Genomic DNA, 14,126 nt, shown 5'->3' on the forward strand with positions numbered 1-14,126 from the left:
TTAGGGACCATTTATTAGCTGGTAGATGATAAAACCATAAAAAAACACTCAATATGATGTTTAGATCTTAATAACATGTTATAAAAAGATTATTGAACAGTAAACTCAAACACAATAAGCTTTTAACACTACATTGAACCTTGAAGTTCTACACAACACACTTAGGCACCTAATACAGTGGCCACACTTGACTGAATACATGAAGTGGTTCACCGATTATATTCATATCAAAACTGGTTTTTATTCTTTTATAGTTAGTATCAAATAATATGTTAATAATTATTAATGATTTATATTAGAAATATTGGAAGCATTTTAATATGTGTATGTATCTTTCTTTTTTCTTCTTTTTGTGAACTTAAACATATTTAGCTACACATTTGATGTTTACTTTAGTTGTTTGAATGTAAAATTCATCATCATTATCCTTAAATCACTGACATGTAATTAATTTTAAAAAGTAGTCTGTTTATGCAATTATGTTTTGTAAAACGAATTTATAATTCGGATGACATGTTGTTTAATAAATTCAAACAAAAAAATAAAAATCATAAATATATAAGCATAATTTTGAAATGTGCTGTCTAAAATCACAATCTCATCTATGTGATATCTATTATCTGATAAATAAACTATGAATACAAAGAAAATAAACACGAAACTTATCTATCAAGGAAATGCTAGCTATAATACTAATTACAAGGCGTGACTAAACACAAGTAAAGTCTGATGCATTCGAACGAAATACTTTGACGAAAACCAAGCAGAGAGCAAGCATAACCCCATTTTAGGCTTATTAAGATTCAATCTTTAATTTAAGAAGTACACATGATCTATAGAAAACACACAAATCAATATCTGGGTCTACACAATACATAGAGCTACGAGTTGCTGTAATACATACTGCAATACATTGCTAGCACTAACAAAACCCTATACATAATATCTATATGATACTCTAAACATAAGCAGGTGCAGCTAGTAATATCAAAATCATTAGTAAAATAACCATCTGCATAATATCATTAAATAGCTAATCTACTGTGACAAATATGACATGTTCTTGTTTTTATTATGTTACCACAGCATATCTAAACATAAATTACTTCATCTTATGTCACAACTATGTTAAATAATAATTTAAAATTGACTTTCTCTGGTTCGTAAGGTGTCTGACTGTATCAGAATATGTGTTCATCGGAGTTAATCCAAACGCTATGCTTGGTGTCAATGAGAAGGGTAGTGAGCTTCACTCAGTTATTTAAATATTAGTGTTTGGTATGCAGTCTATCAAATTTGAGGTATTGCTTTCAATGTTTAATATATCTTTAAGATAATCCTCAAAAACTCAATCAAACTTTAATTGTGAAAGAATTAACCATCGGTAAACAGTACTTCTTTATCCTATGTCCCATAGTACTGTTTAATTCTGAATCATAAGAACTAACAAAAAATTTTGGCATAATATTCAGAGGTAACATTGATTATATGCAATACAAAAAAGTTATTAAATCATTACCTTTAAATGGAACAGTGGGAGAAAAGAGATAACAAAACACCTTGCTGATTGCCAGAAGAATAAAAACAAGTGACATAATATCCTTTAAGTTTCTTTTTCCATTGTAATTGTGATAGACTTTCTTATTAGAACAGAAGAGACATTTAAACATATTATATACTTCTGTTGTCAAGTTTGAAAATCATTATATCTTTACACCAATTGTAACTCATACCATAATCTAAAATAAGACTGCTGATTGTTAAAAATTAATGAAACCATTTAAGTAGTATTTTCATTTTAAAATTATATCTGTAATCGCATATTTAAAAGTTGTTTTCGTACAAAATGTGTTCAACATAACATAAGCAATGTTTTATTGAAGTTAACAAAACATATACTATAGAAATATGCTTAATAAAACAAATAAAAGGATTTATGCAAAAAGTTAACAACCATGTCTGCAAAATGTTTATTTAAGAGCAACAATAGATTCATATTCACTTGTAAACAATAACATAAATCAAGATAGGTCAAACAGTGCAGAAACTACTGTGATAAGTACCTAGTCCTGAACCTTGATACTGTTAACAGATGCCCATTCCACATTTACGCATGATACCAAATCACCTTGTTTACCTTGGGACTCAGATAACAGAATGGATGGCACATTCCACCAAAAATAACTCCAAACCAGTTTTAGGCACTTAACAAAATTAAACCACAACAAAGTGCGTGCATTAAATACTAAGTTTGGCAAACTACTAAATACGTTCTAAGGCAGCCTTGAGCCTTGCAATCCAAGACAAAGGAAGTCAATCAAGGTCCATTCATTACAAATGTTTTGTTCGCTCACCTTCTGCTCTGCGTGCTTCCTCGCCGCCTTCTCGCGCTCGTATTGCGTGACCAGCTGCTCGTTGTCCTCGCGCAGCAGCTCGAGCTCCACCTCATGCTCCTGGTTGGTCTGGTAGGCCGAGTCCAGGCACTCCAGCACATTCACCAGCAAGGGCATTAGTGTCTTCACTACATCTTCATCGTAGCGCGCTATCATGCGCTCAAACTCCTGATATATGCTCCCTGCCAGTGACTGGACCTTCTCCGACATCACAACGTGGGAGTCTTCATGGGTCCCATATATCGTCTCTGAGGAATCCTCGTACATTTTGGAAACAGATTGTAGGAAAGATTGGAAATACGAAATACCTTACTCCCACTGCGCAAGACGTCTAATTAAGATATTCTTTAAACACCATTATGTTAAGTACGTAGTGGATAATATTATTTGATGACGCGATCGATGAGTGACTTCAAATAAATTGCTCCATACGGTATAATACTACATATCGATCACAATATTTACATCACATTATCCACCAAATTAACTAATAAATAATGACACCAAAATATCACAGTCACTTGACTGTGTAAATATGTAGGAACAGAAAATAGATTATCGTTCACACCATGTCTTGTCTGATTGAGGTCTTTTTGCGGACTGTTGAAAAAAAAAAGTTGGCGATGGACATTGTCGATGATATTGGTTGGCAGCCCTACACCGTTTCCGGATTTCTGGGCTGGAAGGGACTTTGCAAAGACGTGTATGGTTTGAAAAGTCTTTATTCTTGTATATTTGGCTCCAAAGCTAAGAAAGTCAATTATTTAGGAATTTTACGTTAGTTAAGTACCTTGTTATACCCCACTAACATTTTGAAAAAAAAAATGGTACGATACTAAAACTCAACTTTCAAACATTGAGTTCACTATACTAATTATTGCCTACATCATTTATCATGTGCATGCAACGCATGTACTACATAATTATTAATACTTTTTTACTTAATGACTTTGTAATATAGTTGAAGAACAAAATACAATTTACCAAAAAAGGTAAAGTTGGAGTTAAGAAACCGGTATAACGCGATTTGCTCAAATTTTTATAAAAAAAAGGTTTTTGAATACTCACTTCAATAACTTTACGTAATTGTGCAACTCGGAACAATACCGACTGTAGCGAATCGTATCGTCTACTAAATTATTACTACCAGATAGTTGCGTAAGAAATATATTACCAATGCACATTTATCGAGGTCGATAATTGATACAGTTTTACCAGCTACAGTTAAAATTGAACTATTTCAATGTTTTCAACTACTTTCATTACAGTAGAATGTTGGTGACGAATAAAATAATTTCGCTAACGTTAATTCAATTTTCAAGGAATGCAAAGCTTGAATGATTGAAGCCAAAAACATTCTTCTATGTTAATCCTTTACCAGTTGATGTAAAGACATTAATTTGCAAAGAGATGACTATTATATCTTAACAGTAAAATACTAATTAGGGTTAAAATTATCTGGTGAATTCAAAACTAGAATTAGTTGTATAGGTTGAATTGAAATAATACCGAACCTTCCATACGTCTAACGCACAATATTAGATAATTATGTTTATGTATATTTTAATAGTATCCAACATCATGAAAAATATCTTGCAAAGAGAAAATAAGAGATGAAACAACAGGCGGAAAATCTTCTTTATTAATTCAAGTTTGGACAGCAGTAAAAATGTTTGATTTTTAGACCTGGCAACAAAAAAATGCTGTCATGTAATGTCAAGTTAATATCCGTTTATTTTCGTGACGTCCGGTAACACATCAACCATCCACCAGTCACCACATTTACAGTTTTACACTCTATTTGTCAACCGTCTTGTTTCAAATCGTATAAATCTATACAATTTAAAAGTGCCAAATCACTTAATTCATTAAAATGGCAGCGAAAAAGGAAGGTCTTAAGTCAGTAATTATAGCATACGTGTTGTGGTTGTTCGGTGGAATATTTGGAGTGCACCATTTCTATTTACGAAGAGATAGACATGCTTTTGTATGGTGGACTACTTTGGGCGGTTTTGGCGTTGGCTGGCTTGGCGAAATATTCCGTATCCCTAGGTATGTACGAGACGCCAACGAGGATCCAGCCCACATGAAGGATCTGCTCACGAGAATGGTCCAAAACAAAAAGGTAGGACTCTTTTGAAATACCTTAGAATAAATTTCATAACAATATACTCTAATAAGACCAGTACTACCATTTCTCGCGACTAATGAAAGTGTCAAATACTGCTTTGCCTACTGACCTATTTTTATAACTACAAAGATTAAAATGAATACGTGACTCCTCAGTCATCAAGTATGGAATTCTGGTCCACATATTAACAACTTTTGCACAGGAAGGTGATTTAAAAGCATAATGTAGGACAAAACCCTCAGGGAAGCACATTTAAAAGAAATATTCCATGAATAAAAAATCTTTAAATATTTAGGTCACATACTGTATAATAATTGGTAATGCTAAGACATCATTTTTACTTTAGCTATGACTTGGCAGAATACATGCAAAGTTTGATCAAGATCTTCAATAGATTTTTTAAGTTACACCTAACATTGGAATCTTATGCCAGTATTAATCTATGCTAATACTAAACCATCTAACTAACCTTTATGAATTAATATGCTAATTGGGTTCCTATACCTTATTTGGTACATCAACTGTAAAGGATAAGACTTTATAAGCTGGTAAAGTGAACCAAGTTTTATAGTATTCAGCACCAAAAACATTAATTAGGACTTAAAATAGAGCAGAGATAAAAGCTAAAAGAATTACTCAGCCCAAACTCATACTAAATATGGTTTAAAATCTAAGGATAGGATGGTAACTGACTGGAGGTAAAATAGGTGTTTTCAGGTGTTGTTTATGTCTTTTTCCTTTTCCATCATAGCTCTGAGTACTGATTTGGATATTCAATACCTATTTGGCAAAATTATTATTCTTAACTTGTGCTGTCTGCAATAACAAGGAAAAAAATAATATACCCGGTAAAGGAAATCAGTTAACAATAATAGATATGCTAAATATAATTAGTCGAACGAAACATGGCTTAATTTTTGTGTTATTTGCCCATTCTAAGTAATTACGGACTAATTAACTGTAAATTCGTAATAATATAACAACATTAATTTGAGCAAGTTGATACACTTACTGAACACTAATATTTTTGTGACAAATAATCTACACCTTGCAAAATTCATTTTCCTTTTCATCCGTAACATATTTATAATTTAAAATTACATTCTTTATTTTTGCTTTTTCTGTACTTCTTAACAATTTTAACTAATAAATTTATTTAATTGATTTTTTTTAATATGTCTTTTGCAATTCCGGAATAACTTTTTATACATTACTCAAGTATGTATTATTACTAATATTTCCCTAAAAAAGAAATTATTCTGGTTGTGGTAACCTTCTAAATCTTTGATTGTCTTCTATTTCAAAGAGTTTGGCAGACTTTTGGGGCGACCTACTTGGTTTGATACTGTAAGTATGTATATGTAATGGTGTGTTATGTATATATTGCTATTCACATGGGTTTGTTTCAAATGCTTTGCTTTTAATCAATTATTTCATTGTATCATATATCTTTAGTTTCCAATCTTTATGTATTTTTACATTGCAGTATCTCATTCTAATTTCATATCTCTTGAAAACCATTTACGGGTTTTAATGGTTAGTCTTAAATGAGAGAGATATTACAAATAAACTTATTATGATGACTAGATGCACCAATGTCAAAACTGGGTAAATAAAACACAAATTAAAGATTAGCATAAACCAAAACAAATTATGTAGGTAACAAGTATACTCATAAACTCATTATTTTGAAAAACAATATGAAACGTAAATTTGCTTGAACAAATTATTTATTGCAATTACTAACTACATTGTGAGTTTTACTTCACAAAAATACACTGAAAATGCACTTTGCAACCTTACTAACAAATAGCTTTGCTGACTACAATAAAAGAAACACTTTACTAACACCTTAAACAGTAAATTTCTTGAAAACTGTAAAACACAATATTTGGAGGTGATTTAATATGTCCTTTAACCAAATACTCACCAAAATTACCTTTACAGCTTTTCAATTGATTTCACTTTTTCAAAGAAATGGAGTAAAAATCAATTGTGGTGGCAGAAGTGTTGATCACCAAGCTTGCTTATTAGAGTGTTAAATATATTTTGACGAAAATTCCAATTTGTTTGTTAAACATTACCATGATATGTGACTCTCTGAAAGTCTATGTACGCATTATTCCCATGGTTAAAATGTTGGATTACAATTCGAATTCGAATGGGTTATTTAACTAAATTGGCACTGCAAGTAAATGTTCCTAAATTATATAATACAGAATCCAAAAGCAACTCTACCTTTAGTATAATTGAACTTTAGTGTGTTAATGACAATTCAGCAGACATTTATAAATGTTCTTACAATTATACTGAAACATTACTAATCTTATATATGTTTCTTGTTTTCAGCCACCATTTTCAATGAATCGCTTCACTGGAATGCTGATGGTTGGGTATTCTTGGGGCCAAATGATGATGTTTGCTGTGCCACCCGATGGCTTCTGGGGCATCAACTTGAGATACCTCAATCTCCTTATACCGTTGGCAGCTGCTCTCGGTAAGAAACTTTTTGATACAACTCTTTAAAAGCAGTGTACATTGGAGTCACGGTTGGTTGAGTGACTATATGTCAGTAGTGGAAGTAACGCCTGAGGTTATACATCTAGGTGTTTTTGCACATATGCTTTGAACTCTTGTAAAGACCTTGTGTTAACACTAATAGAAGTGCTTCAAAGTTGGAAGACGAGGGGTAAAATAAACGTCGTAATGTGCACAACTCCATGACGAAGCGATTGTGTAGGTTCCTAACACCTTACAATACACCCTACTGATGCTCTTTTAAAAGCCAATTAGTGTATTTTTTTAGCCATGAATATTCCTTTATATCAACTGGACCTTATGTTCCATACCAAAAGAATGTTTTAAAATTTTATTTACAACGAATATGCTACATGCGTGCTCGAGTTCCGAATGACGCACGATTACGTGACTGCGGCAGTCGGTCAGCGAAACTCACAGATCACCCAAACGTGTCCACCGCGAAAAGTGTGTTAATTAATACGGCTACATGTTATTTAAGGTTTCTTAATTATATCACGTAAGTATATATCATAAGTCAGCAAAGTGAAAAGATATGATTAGGCTCTGAGTTTATACACGAACTGTGTAGTGGAATCTCTTCATCAAGCAAATTTCAAATTGATTGTTTCACTATTTGTACAATGATATCTGCAATCGCTTCATCTTTGTAACTTTAAGAAAAAACTGAATATCCAGCATTATGTTTAATATCCAGCATTAAGCAGTATGTTTTATTTTTCACAACGTCATCTTTATTAACTGAACATATTAATCTCCAGGTGTATGGACAGTGGGTAACATAGGGAGGGAGCAAGGCCGCTTGCTGTACCCTCTCCTAGCCGCATACGCTGCTTACCCCATCCGCTACTACGTGTACGACGAGACTGTTTGGTTCACGTGCATGGTGCTCGCCTCAGCGCTCGTATTCGACTCCTTCGCTAAAGAGTGGAGGAAGACTCAAAAGAAAACACATTTCGTCAAGTAGGTCTCACTAGTTTGACATCTTTGTAGCGTAGAACAATGTTAGGCGATACTCCAGCTTTCTCCGTAACAAATTATATCAAAGTTAGTCCACCTGTTTGAAGGTGAAACAGTAACAAACACCAAGTAAAGTTGGAATCTAAAACTACACATTGAGAAAATCTACAAATAACTGTCTATGTATAATAACTGTTCTCCAAACAAATTATAATAGTGATGAAAAGCCTCAGTTTTATTAGTGAGATATAAAATTATTAAGTATGTAAATTACAAGCACAGTTTCATAGTACAGTATTTAAAAAATTACCATTAAGCGCAAACAAACATCACAATGCATTCTAAGCATAGGTACACTGATAAACCATATACTTGAATACTTTAAAATGTTTTAAAGACAAAAAAACCTTATTTCTTTGAATAAAAGAAAAAGTGTTCCTAACACTTGATTGTTTATTCTTCAGGCGCGTTGCAGTGCTAGGAGTTTGTGCTTGCCTGTACCTGTCGCTGTGGTGCAGCTACTTGTACTTCCATGGTACAATCACTGACAGCGAAGGAGATGAAGTTCCGATTTACGAAGCTCTGCATCACTTCTTCACCAGTCCTTGGTAAGTGTTTATATTTCAAAGACAACACCTTTTATTGTAAAACCATCTACAACATTAGTTACAAGGAACTTTTAGAGAAAAGTTTGCAAGTTTCAGGGAACTGTGCGCATATCATTTTCTACATTAGGCCAGTTGCCAGTATGAAAGAAGGACGTTATTCGCAGAATCCTCTGTCCCTTTAAGACAATCAATGTCTCGAGATTCTGTGATTAGTTTGCTTAGTAATTGCGCAGATGTAAGACCAGCTGAATGGAAATTAGTCATAGTTGCAATAAAAAGTGACATACTCGTAATATTTGGATTTGGACATCCATTTTCTTGTTAATTCTATTTGTTCTAAAGGTTCTCCAACAGCTTCTGTGTAATTAGATCATAAGTAGATATAGTCTTACTGGATACAATCGCCAATCGTCAGAAGTATGTTCACGGGTGTAGATATCTTTTTTATTTCCAGGTGGTTGGACGTGAAGCAATGCCTGATTGACACGTACCAGTACGCGCAGCATCACGGCTGGTACGAGGTGTGGAAGCAGATTATAGATCTGTCAGATCCTCATGGAGAACAAAATGCTTATAAGGTACAGATTTTACATACAAAATATACTAAGTAGAAGGTACAAAGCTACTAACACTAAGGTATACAATAAGTTAATATGTAATTTGCTTTTCAATATAGATGTTTAAAGAGTTTAGTGAAACTGAATGACACTACAAAATTCCTTGGGCTAATAAATAAACTATTAAAAAGGGAAACATGTTTCTTAAAACGCTCATGAAACTGATTGAAAATACAAAATCCTTTGGTCAAAATGAATAAAAATAGGGGTATTAATTGTCAAGACATGTTATGCCCGACAGGGCTCACAATGCTCCAAAACTAATGTATCTTATGTACCTATCACCTAAGTTCACATTGTGGAATGCAATAAACGTATTGAGTATGTTAGGTGATTTATTAAATACTTTTTTAATCGAACTCGTAACATGAGTAAAAGTATGCTCATAATACACATTTGTCATCGACCTAAAAATAAGTATAATGGTTTTTATGTCGAAGTATCAAACTATCGCAGTAATAATAACTAGCTCTAACTGAATGCGTTGCTAATTGTTTTATAACACCATAGGCGACTGAAAATTGATTACTGTGCGACTAATGTTACTTGGAATGTCGGAAAAGATGTAAAATATCGCTGTCTCTCCCTTATGTAACCTACATGTGTACCATGCTCGTGCTTCTACTATCTTGTAGTTTTTTTTTCCCGAATATAAGTAAGTAAAGTATAAATACAACCGAAGTTATATTAAAATTGTGTTGAAAATTATCTTGAAACTCCTTGGTCGAGCTCCTTTTTTAAACACATTTTTTCTATCGGCTATTATACGTCTTTGTGTATTGCTCTAGCGAAATTTTATTTTTATATAATCAGGAACGTTTGCTTCAATTACAGAGCACGAAGTGAACACATGAACACATGAACTATTGTAAAAATCTTCATCTGTAATTCATTTACTCATCACATAAACGTCACATAAATAATTTAGTTTGTCTTTGCGTATTAATTTTGCGATCGTATTTCCCTGTTCGTTATTAAGAAACTCTTTCACTATGTCCCTTTATGAGAACACCGTTTTTACCACCTGCTAAAAGACATATATTTTTGCGTTGTTCGCGAATTTGCTCATCTGCTAATGCATAACTTTGCAAGAGTCCATTCCAATTGTTTTCTAATATCAAAAGCGAGTGAAACTTGATTTAATATTAGTTTTCTCATTTCTAACGATATACGCTACAGGTGCTGGGAGTCGGTCCTGACGCAAGCCAACAAGAGATCACATCGACCTGGAGGAAGCTCTCAAGGGAGAATCATCCCGACAAAGTTAAAGACGAGAAAGGACGCAGGGCCGCTCAGGAACGATTCATGGAGATCCAACAAGCCTATGAAATACTCTCCAATAGCAAGCACAGGAGGAACCGACGCAACAAAAAGGACAACTCGGAACCACTAGGTGAAAGAGTTGAGCTGTAGAGATAACGTCAAGGCGTGTGCGATTGTGCTATACTCCTAAACCTATGGACCAAAGCAATACTTGCGTGGAAACAGAATTTTCTCGTCGCGTTTTCTGTGACTCTATTTATATTGTGCATTCAAGCGAATGAATAGTGTATCGTAATCAAATATTTTTTAACCGTATTCTTATAAAGTTGTAAGTTTATGATATCCAGTAGACGTGTAGGATAGTATATTATAATCGAAACTAAATTTCAGATTTTTTTATGGTATTAATCATAATGATATGATAGAATATGTAGAATTTTAAAACTAGAATTAAGACAATTACTGGCACCGCCGTATGGGGGTATTCAAGTAGTGCATTTCTTATATAGTCTATTACTTAATGTAAATTCAAGTATTTTAGATATAGATATAGATTCAAATATTTCGTACTTATCAGTAATTTATATGATTATTAAAATAATAATATATCTTAATTGGTCTAGTTGGAGTAGTTTCAAGTAAATAAGTTTTAACGTTTTGTAAAATGCATATAATCTGATTCGTATTTGCTCATGTTGCGATGCTCATTTATTTTAGGCTAGTCCGTAGTCAAATAAAACCCTCCTTTGCATCGGGCAATCGTGTATTCTTTATAGTTTCCGTCCGTTCATAAACTAGCATACAATCTATTTTTTAAATGGTTCTAACCTGCCACACACTTGTCTTAGCAACTCACAAAATATGACGTACTGACGGTGAAATTACGAGCTTTAATTAATATAATTCGCTCTAAGATTTATCAGTGACTGGTGAGCAACAGAAATCATAAATAATATAACTCTTCTTGAAAGGTCAGAAGAAAACTGGCGTTTCCTATCAAAGTTGCAACTTCACCATCAGCCCATCAATTTTGATTGTTTAAATTCTATAGTTCTTGCTACCTTCTTGATGGGAGAAATACTCTAATAGAATGCACAGCTATTAACTATCTAAGGTTAGCTATTTTTTAAAGAACCAAATCCTGCCGTTGGCTTTGAAGCAGTTTCCATTGCCTTTCGGCCGATGTTCCCATTATTCTTGAGATAAAACTAACCTATAAAGGACTTTTGAGCTTTAGTGCTATAAACTTAGGCTAGTATTGTGGACTAAAAAACTGGTATATTACGAATCTCATAAAAACATTATTCAAAATAAAAAAAAAACTGGTATTATTGTAGTTAGCGGGTTAAGAATCTGACTTTATAATCTCAAATTATATATAATGTTATATTTCTATCTAATGTAGTAATAATCTATATATTAACCATGTCGAGTACGATTATAAACTTTTTTAGACTTTGATATACATAAGACTTGATAATGATATGAATTTATTCTTGTCTCCTGTTAAGATATAACGTTATTTATTTAATTTGTTATCGATTTACTTTATAGGCTTATTGAAGTCTGATATTTATCAAACCTTTGAAATCATAACATTCCCTTAGCTATTAATTTTGCCATCTGGAATTACTTATTATGCCGTGGTTTGCTATAGAAGCCGTAGCTAGCTTGTAGCGTCTTGCAGTATCAAATGTTACGATGTTTAACACTATCCTAAGACGTCGGCTTGCATTATTGTAGTAGTACCGTGACGTGTCGTACCGCGGGACGTTACAGGCCTCTTGTGCATGCTAAGACGACCATTGTAAGAATTCGAGTCATTTCTACACACAAACTGTGTCTACTTCGAAACAAAACAATACATTGGCGTTGAACAAGAGAGAAACCTCACTCATTTGACACGTAGGAACATTGTTGTGGAAACTAAAAGCCGTCAAAATTCTCATCGTTTTCACTATTCTTTGCAAAAAGGATGCGAATTTTTGCAAGGCGTTTATAGGACACCGCGGTCTAATTAAGACCAAACTTTATCTAGATGTATGTTTTAAGCCTTTATTTATTCAAACATGCGATAGCAGTAGCGATGTTACTTAAGATTAATTATTTTAACGCATTTATTACACCAAATGTACTTTATCTTAGTACTTATTTTAAATTATTATACTTTTAGCAATTTGACACGGTGTGGGAAGTGCGATAATTTCTTTAAAATGAGGTTTTTAAAGTAAGTGTTCCCACCAAGGGAAGTCTAAGTACCAATAGCATGCCTTTGAAATTACCCCAATCGACGATGCTGATCTGTACGCAAGATATACGAGGTAACATCCGAAAAATCTTATGCACACCACCGCGATAAATTATGTTTTCAATTAATCAAAGCCATGATCAATTGCTCTGAGATAAGAATGACTTGATCAGCCTTGAGGAAACCGGTGGAGAATCAAAACCCTCCACATTCAGCACCGTCCTTTTTTATATTGCTTAAGCTACTTTCATATGTTTTTAATTTATTCTATATGGTCACAAAGTCTCGTTACGTTTATTTTAATTAATTGAGAAGTGAAATATGTATGAAAAACAAAATTTTTTTTTTTGGTACAATATTCAGAAAGGTCAAATACATTTTTAAATCCTAGCCATGTTATCTTCAATACAAAGAATTTGTAATAGTCTTATTTATTAGTTGATTTGACAAAAGCCACCACCAATTTTGCTGCACAACACATGGTGACAGTCCAGTTTCGTAACATTCCAATGTATAACTTACATATAATTTTATTAAATTATTGACCTGTGAAATGGAATTAATGTAACTCTTTATTTTATATACTTATATTAATGGTGAAGAGTTATTTAGTAAATTTATTGAAATATTTCAGTGTTTTCATTGAGTCCCTTCTTGAGAATCGCCGTAACAATGCCGTAATGTGCATGCAACTCTGTATATATGCTTTTAAAACGTAAATTACGCAATGAATCTCATCATCATCATCATCATCAGCCTATCGCAGTCCACTGCTGGACATAGGCCTCTCCAAGTGCACGCCACTGAGATCGATTTTTTTTTATTTTTTTTTCATTTCATTTCCAATGAATCTCATTTAATCTGAAACTCTGATAAATGAAGCAAAATACGTTTTGATACGATAGCACTCATTTTGATTTCTTTAAGCCTGCAATCTGAATAGCAAATTCAGTCGCTTGAATTACAAACTTACTATCTAACACCACCTCAGTAGAAAATGTAAAATAATATCTATAGAAGGTGCTAATTATTTGAGAATCGTACTAGTACTAGTACCTACATATTACTGAACTTCTCTAACAAACCAGAGATAAAATTGTCACTTATTTTAAAAGGGGATTATGACAAAATTCTGTCTGTAAAGTGCAGTGCCTAAATTAGTCGTTATAAATAAATTTGCTTTAAATTTATTTGTTGAGTAAGCACTAAGATGTTTTAAATGATAAGATGCTGGTGAGTAAAAAACATGATTTATATTAATTTCTGCAATAAAATATGACTATACTTAATTTAAAACGACTTTGTCAGCGATTGCCTTCATAAGAAAATTATATTGATTGATCTATATATGTTTCGTATTAAACTATT

The 14,126-nt window shown here is 32.9% G+C and overlaps 2 protein-coding genes across 7 annotated transcripts in view; one reads left to right on the forward strand and one right to left on the reverse strand.

Moving 5' to 3' along the window:
• Nucleotides 1–3,188, reverse strand: part of LOC113506656 (JNK-interacting protein 3) — a 32,281-nt gene extending 29,093 nt beyond the window's left edge. For 5 of the 6 annotated variants that reach the window (XM_026889703.1, XM_026889647.1, XM_026889517.1 and 2 more), the window contains exon 1: nt 2,355–3,188. In XM_026889703.1, coding sequence (XP_026745504.1) covers nt 2,355–2,660 — 306 coding nt within the window. In that variant the 5' untranslated portion in view covers nt 2,661–3,188. The remainder of the gene's footprint in view (nt 1–2,354) is intronic. The other variant, XM_026889582.1, reaches the window with a different exon arrangement.
• Nucleotides 3,189–4,111: 923 nt separating this feature from the next.
• Nucleotides 4,112–13,386, forward strand: LOC113507038 (dnaJ homolog subfamily C member 22). Its single transcript, XM_026889922.1, has 6 exons — nt 4,112–4,518; nt 6,874–7,021; nt 7,824–8,025; nt 8,487–8,630; nt 9,085–9,208; nt 10,427–13,386. Exons 1-6 carry the CDS (start codon nt 4,267–4,269, stop codon nt 10,658–10,660), a joined length of 1,104 nt encoding a protein of 367 aa, XP_026745723.1. The 5' UTR covers nt 4,112–4,266; the 3' UTR covers nt 10,661–13,386.
• Nucleotides 13,387–14,126: the final 740 nt, after the last annotated feature.

Source organism: Trichoplusia ni, chromosome 1 (assembly GCF_003590095.1).
Source record: "Trichoplusia ni isolate ovarian cell line Hi5 chromosome 1, tn1, whole genome shotgun sequence".
Lineage (NCBI taxonomy): Eukaryota > Metazoa > Arthropoda > Insecta > Lepidoptera > Noctuidae > Trichoplusia > Trichoplusia ni.

Bases quoted from the DNA above. Each gene is read 5' to 3' on its own strand.
- LOC113507038 (XM_026889922.1), top strand. From the start codon at position 4,267: ATGGCAGCGAAAAAGGAAGGTCTTAAGTCAGTAATTATAGCATACGTG. The intron at 8,631-9,084 runs GTAAGTGTTTAT...TTTTATTTCCAG, and splicing joins CACTTCTTCACCAGTCCTTG to GTGGTTGGACGTGAAGCAAT. The intron at 9,209-10,426 runs GTACAGATTTTA...TATACGCTACAG, and splicing joins GAGAACAAAATGCTTATAAG to GTGCTGGGAGTCGGTCCTGA.